This window comes from Podarcis filfolensis (assembly GCF_964270895.1).
Source record: "Podarcis filfolensis genome assembly, chromosome: 9".
In the NCBI taxonomy this organism is placed as follows: Eukaryota; Metazoa; Chordata; class Lepidosauria; order Squamata; family Lacertidae; genus Podarcis; species Podarcis filfolensis.
This window is the reverse complement of record NC_139610.1, coordinates 9,106,236-9,114,696: the sequence shown is the minus strand read 5'-3', so window position 1 is coordinate 9,114,696 and position 8,461 is coordinate 9,106,236. Positions and strand designations below refer to the sequence as shown.

General features: G+C 46.5%; 1 protein-coding gene across 3 annotated transcripts in view; it reads left to right on the top strand.

Moving 5' to 3' along the window:
* The first annotated feature begins 1,473 nt into the window (after positions 1 to 1,473).
* Positions 1,474 to 8,461, top strand: part of KCNIP4 (potassium voltage-gated channel interacting protein 4) — a 420,252-nt gene continuing 413,264 nt past the window's right edge. For 2 of the 3 annotated variants that reach the window (XM_083630790.1, XM_083630789.1), the window contains exon 1: positions 1,474 to 1,970. In XM_083630790.1, the coding sequence (XP_083486916.1) occupies positions 1,910 to 1,970 (61 nt within the window). In that variant the 5' untranslated portion in view covers positions 1,474 to 1,909. The remainder of the gene's footprint in view (positions 1,971 to 8,461) is intronic. The other variant, XM_083630795.1, reaches the window with a different exon arrangement.

The following is an 8,461-nucleotide window of genomic DNA, read 5'->3' as shown; positions in this document are numbered from 1 at the left end:
CACTGGAAGGACAGATCCTGAAGCTGAGGCTCCAATACTTTGGCCACCTCATGAGAAGAGAAGACTCCCTGGAAAAGACCCTGATGTTGGGAAAGATGGAGGGCACAAGGAGAAGGGGACAACAGAGGGCGAGATGGTTGGAGAGTGTTCTCGAAGCTACCAGCATGAGTTTGACCAAACTGCGGGAGGCAGCGGAAGACAGAAGTGCCTGGCATGCTCTGGTCCATGGGGTCACAAAGAGTCAGACACGACTGAACAACTAAACAACAACAACAACAACAACATGATTTTCTAACTCCTACATTTAATGTCACTATTAAAGGGATAGCTCAGTCATTAAAACATGAGACTTCAAACTTAAACTGATTGCATCTAAGCAGCTCCCCTACAAATGTCTATCAGCCCAGGCACACTTTTTGTCGGATTTAAATTTGAGACACGGCCCACCCCACAAAAAATGTTTCCTTCTAACATGTATAAGAATGAAAACTACCAGACATCAGAGAAGCCCATCTGGCTTTTCTCTGTGCTGAATTTTCCTCCTTTAAGGGCAAGTAATTCTGCTTCTTTGGAATGGATTGTAGCTTCCTCCCAGTCTTTTCTGCTCCTCTGAGCCTGGACAGCAGAAGTGAACTCAGGCAGCAAAAAAGTGGGGAGAATTTGGCTTCCTCCACAGGTGTGGTCCTTTTGCTCTAAAACGTGGACATCTCGCCTTCTCAGTACTTAATAGGTTTAACAGGTGTGTCTGATGCTGTCCTGTAACATTTGACGAACAGCTGGAAGTCATCAAAAGTTAAAGAATCAGTGTTATGGCAGCCACCCTGCTTCTAAGCTAGATTTAAGCAAGCATGAATAAATGGGAAATACCATTGCCAGATCAAAACCTCAGAGAAAATGATCATATAAGGGTGAACAGTCTACCTAAGAAGACAGTCAGTCCTTTGGTAGATGGGCTGTTTATGGCAGGAACTGGAAGTATCTTTCCTGCTTTTCAATCTGCATAAAGCAGATATCCAGCAGGTGCAACTATTCCATTACTGTATCTCTGGTTTGTAAAAATCGAGACCAGTTGAATTTCTGCCATTGTTACAAGAAACTGGGGTGCTTAGTGAGAGGGTGTAGCAGCCCCCGTCGCCCATGACAACAGCTTGATTTCTCCAACAGAAAGTCAACAGGTGCAACCTTCCACCCTGCAATTTAGGAAGCGGGAAAGATGCACCAGTGGGATGTCTACCTGTCACACAGCTGTTAAAACCACAGTAGCCAGCAGAAGAAGGTGGGTCTGATGCGCGACAGCCAAGGAAGGAGGGAGAGAGGAATGAATGGGGGTCTTGATTTTTCTGGCTGAGGTTTTAGCTCGATGATCCCACAGCTCCGCTAAAATCACCGGGCTTCCTTTCAGGAAAGGGGATTCAGGCTTGCCACCACTCGCTCCCTCAAGCGCTCCTGCTTCCGATTAAGCATCGCAGCCTTGGGGCCCACTCCTCTGCGCGCACCAACTCGGGACGCCCTTCTGGAGGATTGCGAAGTTAAGTCCTGCGGGGCTTTACTTCCGAGTAAAAACCCACACACTCCTCGGCTGGTTAGGATCCTCCTAGCCTCTCTGCCTAGCCACTTCCCCCATGCTTCCTTTCCCCTTCCACCGGATCTCGCCCCTTGCGCAAGTGAATCAGCAGCCGGGGGTGGGCAGGAGGTCTTTGCGCGCGGCGAGGTGAATGGAGGAAGCTCCCTCGTGAGTTCTCCCGCCGCTTGCCCTCCCCACCCCCCCCAAAAAGGTGGGGGTTGCCGAGATAGAGACGCTGCCCTGGAATCTTCTCACACAGAGGCTCCAGCCGACGCGGGACCCGCCTGCTCGCTGCTCCTCCGTCTGCCCGTTGCGCGCCGGGCGCTTCCAACGCCGCCGCCAGCCATGAACGCCCGGAGAGTGGCCAGCATCTCTGCCCAGCTGGAGGAAGCGAGCTCCGCAGGCGGTAGGGCTGCAAAGCGCAGCACGGGGCTTTTCCTAGTCCGGTTTGGGGCTATTATGACAGGCTTTTTGCCTGCCTTTTGCATGCGCTTTTTGCAAATATTTGTGCGTTTGGTTTGCAAGCAGATACAGTGCTCGAGGGTCGCATGGCAGCAGTGCCAAAACCTGCCGGCTGGCGTGTGTGTGTGTGTGTGTGTGTGTGAACGTATGTTTTCCTTCTCCAACCTTGCTGGTACTGACTTTTTTCCTTGAAATAAAGGAAAGAGGAACTAATATATTGGAATGCCAACACTGTTTCCCTTTATAGCCCTGTTGCTATCTCACGTTTGAAGAACTTGATCAGTCACCCCTGGGGATGAGTCATAAGCAAGTTGGGTTTCTCGTTTATTAGGGGATAGAACATCTGAATGGAAAGAAGCGGGGTTTACTTCGGAGTAAACACTCAAGGGATGGTAGGAGGGCGAAGGAAAGGGTGTCTCTAGCGCTGGTCGTAGACCCTTTGACGTTAATGGAGCTGACTTAGGTTCCTTACTTTCATTGGGTTTACTCTGAGTAAAACTTATTTGGATACTTTCCCCTACTTGCAATCCTCCAACCTGCCCTTTCAGAATAATGCTATTTAGAGTGAGGTCTGTTTCCAAATCTCCCTTCTCCTTGGCTTGCCACGATCAGCTTCTTCTATACTTCATTTAAAATGAAAGTTGTTGGCTGGCGTGCAGAAATCCAATAGGTGTTATTTTTCTGGAACGAAGTTCTGGAAGAGCTTCTCCTGCTAAATTTCTGCAGGATAGGCTCCTGAGCCTGAGTGGGAGCGGGCCGTTTAGAAACTGGTAACTCTTAATTTACAATCTGATCTTGAGCATGTTTACCTGGCAGTTAGATAAAATAAAAATGGCTGTTTACCTAGTGGCAACTTATCACTGTCTGCATTGAACCACCTAGTCTGCAATCCTAAACTAACTTTGAGCTGGGTGTGGGACCAAGCTAGGGCTTGTTTTTGTAACTGAGTTTTGCATTCTTAAAGAAAGCATTTTTGTTTTGGATCTTGGTAAGGAAGCTGTTGGAGCGTTGTGTCTTAATGTGGCTCTTAGGGTCTCATGGGTCCAGACCTCAGATGGCTATTAAAAGTTGCACAAAAGGCAGTATTTCTTCCAGAATTGTGTTTTCAATAGCAGTGTCTTGCAACAGGAGAAAACACAACAGCAGAAATGTTCCCTTTTCACATAATTAGAGTCTGGGTCCTTGTTGCCACGGACAGAATGTTGCAGTTGAGGGTATCCTATGATGGATGCTGAGTTTAGAGATGAAACGAGGACATCAAGCTCACCCAGACATGTCAATGTCAACATGTTTAAATATATTTTACTGTTAAAAAAACAACTAATTTTAATTATTTTAAAGTGTTTTAACTGTTTCTTGTTGATAATTTTAAGACATCTTGCAAACCCGCTTAGCAGTTTTATTACAAACAAGTGTTATATAAATTTTGTTAAGTCAAGGAGTTTGTTGCAGTCACAGTATAACCACAGGTATATATATGTATTTATATGAATCAAAACAGGTTGCTAATGCCTCATGGGCATTGAATTCCTTATTAAACACCACAACCACTAAAGTTTTCATACTGGTACAAAAAACTGAAGAACATCATGCATTTTATTTTTCCAAAAAATCATGCCCTAATTAAGATATTGAAAAACACACCAGTTGCTGCCCTCATAGCCCGCAAACCAATTTTTTGTTTTGAAATGACAAGGCATCTTGAAAGTTGTTCAGACCACTAGGGGGTTGTGACCTGATCTAAGGTGGGTACAGGAGCACACTGCCATGCAAATGTAGAGTAAAAGATTAAAAAATGCGGCCCCAAATGCATGTTTGGGTTAAAAGTGGGTCCCGAGTCTGAAGATAACATGGTCTAGACCAGGGATTTCCCAAAGTTGGGTCTCCACCTTTTTTTGGGACTACAATTCCCATAATCCCTGACCACTGGTCCTGCTAGTTAAGGATGATGGATGTTGTAGTCTAAAAACAGTTGGAGACCCAAGTTTGGGAAACTCTGGTCTAGACTTGGTTGTCAGCTCTCCCTTGGCTCTGCTTCTGGAGGCTTAGCATTAGCAAGCTCCCAGAAATCTAGCAATGGCTGGGTATCCCATTTGTAGCAGAAAAAAATGTATTTTTTCCCCAAGCCAGAATCATTCATGCTCATCCACAACATGTTGCTTTCAAGCTAGATTGATGCTAGGGGTCTGTCTTCCACAAGGGTGAGTGTGATCAGTGGATACACATTTGAAAACTCTCTCTTTGAGTAGGTTATCCATGCCTTTTCCTCTCTGCACATGCCCCAGATGAATGAGGAAGGAAGTGGCCATTGTGATTTAGATATATCCCCACCCTGCCATTGGGTAGGTGCAGATGCAGCCCCCAATGGCCAGGACTGCCTACATCTGTTTCAATTTGTTTTCAAATTGATTCTGCTTTATCCCACAGTGTGTCCATCTAGGACAACATAAAAAAACAACACCAAGTACCCAGTCTTTTTTGTTTTGAGAATAAAATGTCTTGTGTACGTAGCCTATATTTCTACGCCAGAAGAAGTTTCCCCTGCTAAAACTCTGCAAGGCAAAGAGAAAGTTCCGCTAAAAAATAATAATAATTAAAAAACTGCTGCTGTAACAAATTGGTTTGGGTGGAAATCCTCAAATGTGAGCTGTTCATTAAAATACGAGCAGGTGATGGCATGACAGCTACGTGACATGATCTTGAGTGTGTGCCTTAAATAAAAAAGGGAGACAGTTAGAAGGAGCCTGCTGATGGAGGGTGGATCAGAAAATGCTTTCCACTCACACAAGCAGGGGTTTGGATGCAACCAATATAAAATATAGCTTGCAGAAACATGTTGTTATTTCTCTGCCCTTGGAACTGTAAAACTGTTAGGTTCTGCCAGCGTAGCGAGGTGCACTGGCCTTGAGTGAAGATTCATAAACAACAGAGGAGCTGCGGACTATGCCTGCTCTTTAAACAGCAATGGATGTGTTGAAGTGGTCAGTTTTAACTCATTTAGTGTTGCTGGGATGATGCTCATTTGTGGCACTGCTCAAGGTGTCCCATGACAGAGTCTCACCTCACTCCAAGAGTCATAGGTAGGGTTGCCAGCTTCTATTCCTACCAGGGCTCTGGAATTTTTCGCAGCAGCTTGAAATGCAGGAAAGGAGTTGATGTAGCTTTTCTCGTTGGTTTATCAGTGTGCCAGGAACCATAAAAAAGCCACAAAGGTCTGCCATGAAAGAAAGCTGGCAACTATAAAGGTGAATCTGTCTGTGAATTGTGTAGTTCCACTTTAATTAATTGTTTCACTTTAATTATAGATTTGGAAATGTTTTAAGACCCATAATCCGATCCCTATTAAAATGGATGTACATTTCTGTATGGGGATGTGGGTGGCGCTGTGGTCTAAACCACTGAGCCTCTTGGGCTCTTGGGATCAGAAGGTCAGCGGTTTGAATCCTGTAACGGAGTGAGCTCCCATTGCTCTGTCCCAGCTCCTGCCAACCTAGCAGTTCGAAAGCACGCCAGAAATGTAAGTAGATTAATAGGTACAGCTCTGGCGAGAAGGTAAACGGCGTTTCCATGCGCTCTGGTTTCTGTCACAGTGTTCCATTGCTCCAGAAGCAGTTTAGTCATGCTGGCCACATGACCCGGAAAGCTGTCTGTGGATAAATGCTGGCTCTCTTGTCCTGAAAGCAAGATGAGTGCCGCAACCCCATAGTCGCCTTTGACTGGACTTAACCGTCCAGAGGTCCTTTACCTTTTTTTACATTTCTGTATGTTGAAAGAGTAAGGAGTAGGGCTCATTTGAATTTTAAGAAGTAGCTATTTGAGTGTGTGATCTTACTTCTTTGGCAACTGCTGCTTTAAGTATTTATGTGCATGCCTTTGTTTAGTGAGCCCTGTTTTTCTCTTAGTTTGCCAAAGGTCTTCTGCTGGCCCCAAGTCACCAGGCCTGAGCAGACACTTTTTGCTTCCCACAGGGGAGAAGCAAATGGTGTCCCCTTCAGGGCAAGGTGCACAATATCTTTTGAGGCATCCTACCAATGGACGCGGGTGGCGCTGTGGGTTAAACCACAGAGCCTAGGACTTGCCGATCAGAAGGTCAGCAGTTCGAATCCCCACAACGGGGTGAGGTCCCGTTGCTCGGTCCCTGCTCCTGCCAACCTAGCAGTTCAGAAGCATGTCAAAGTGCAAGTAGATAAATAGGTACTGCTCTGGCAGGAAGGTAAACGGTGTTTCCGTGCGCTGCTCTGGTTTGCCAGAAGCTGCTTAGTCATGCTGGCCACATGACCTGGAGGCTGTATGCCGGCTCCCTCGGCCAATAAAGCGAGATGGGCGCCGCAACCCCAGATTCAGCCACGACTGGACCTAATGGTCAGGGGTCCCTTTACCTTTACCTTTACCTTTACCAATGCCTCTCCTTTGGAGCAAAAATATAACAATGAATTAAACATCCAGCATTTTCCTGTCCTTTCATGACACCCAGTGGCGTAGCGTGGGTTGTCAGCACCCGGGGCAAGGCAAGTAATTTGCGCCCCCTAACCCGTGGATTTGTGCCCCCTAACCCGTGGATTTGCGCACCCTAACCCTAACCCCCAGATGTTGCGCCCGGTGCAGCCGGCCCCCCCTGCACCCCCATGCTATGCCACTGATGACACCAGATTCCTCTGCCCAATGGCAGGGACAGCGTTGTGAGTCACCTTTGCTACAACTGATCTCCACTGCAAATTGCTTTTGAAAATTCCCTCCATTTCAAAGGCCATTCACCATGCAGCATGAGAGGTGAGGGCTGCTCTTCTGCACAAGAGAAAACAGTTTAAAGATCTACTTGGTCTTGTAGAGCTAGATTTTTAGTTCCATGGTATCGGACTGTTTCATTCTCTCCTTCACCCCTGGAAATCACAGATCTGCTGGGTCATTTAATGATAAATTAATAGACCTTTAATGTGGAATGGGCAATAGGATGTTTCCGGTATAGAGAGACAAATGCCAGCAGTGGCGTTTTATTGTGAACGAACTTTTCAGTCTCCCTAAGCTGATGACTGAAGATTTTTAGTTTTAAAATGATACTCAACAGTTATATTGAAGGAAAGGTGGGATAGAAATGCGATGACAAGCAAAACCATAGTGGGATGAATAAATATGAACATAAGAATTGCAGGCAATAATTGCTGTCTTTCACTAAAGTCTCTGAAAGCTTATTATCTGCTTTCCATGAACATCTCACTGAGATCTAGGAACTCAGCACCTCATTGTTGCATGATAGGTTTCATGTACTGGCGTATCTTTACACAGCTGTATTTTAATAGAAACCTGAACTATTCCTGTTATGTGTTAGAAAGTGGCCCAAATTCAGAGCTGATGTTATTATCTTCTGGCTCATGTATGGGTATGTGTTGGGGTTCTTAAACTGCGATCCAGTAGTCCTGGGGCAGGGGACTTTAAGGTGTTCCTAAAACAAAAACAAGGGACACGGGTGGCGCTGTGGGTTAAACCACAGAGCCTAGGACTTGCCGATCAGAAGGTCGGCGGTTCGAATCCCCGTGATGGGGTGAGCTCCTGTTGCTCGGTCCCTGCTCCTGCCAACCTAGAAGTTCGAAAGCACGTCAAACTGCAAGTAGATAAATAGGTACCGCTCCGGCGGGAAGGTAAATGGCGTTTCCGTGCGCTGCTCTGGTTCGACAGAAGCGGCTTAGTCATGTTGGCCACATGACCCGGAAGCTGTACGCCGGCTGCCTCGGCCAATAAAGCGAGATGAGCGCCGCAACCCCAGAGTTGGCCCCGACTGGACCTAATGGTCAGGGGTCCTTTACCTTTAAAACAAAAACAAGGGAACGTGTTGAAAAGCTGAGAAGCAGCTTCCATTTCTGCATGTGCTGTATTGACTTGCAATTGGAAGGCTGGTGGTATTCTGAAGCTCAGTGGCGTAGCGTGGGGGGTGCAGGGGGGGCCGGCCGCACCGGGCGCAACATCTGGGGTTAGGGCAAATCCACGGGTTAGGGGGCGCAAATCCACAGGTTAGGGGGCGCAAATTACTTGCCTTGCCCCGGGTGCTGACAACCCACGCTACGCCACTGCTGAAGCTTTCATGCTTGCTCCTTCCTGAGGCCCATAAATAAGGCAAGATGATCCCAGCAGGATCTTTGAGATAATCCAGAGGAACGCTGTCACTTGTCTACCGTGTTACAGAATTCAGGCGTTTGGAGTCATTGGTCCCATGCCGTGGAAGACACTTCCAGCAGAGCTTCTTCACTTTTGACTTTCAGTCATCCCTTGAATATTCCTTTTGTGTTGACAGGACCGTGCAGTCGTTAAATTCTTTTTCGAGGAGCTAGTCATTTTCACAATCAGTTTGCACCACTTGTAATGGCTTTTATGTTTTTCCACTGCTGTGCGTCAGGCTGGTATTTTATGAAAGGCCTGGTATAGAGATGCTTTTATAAATAA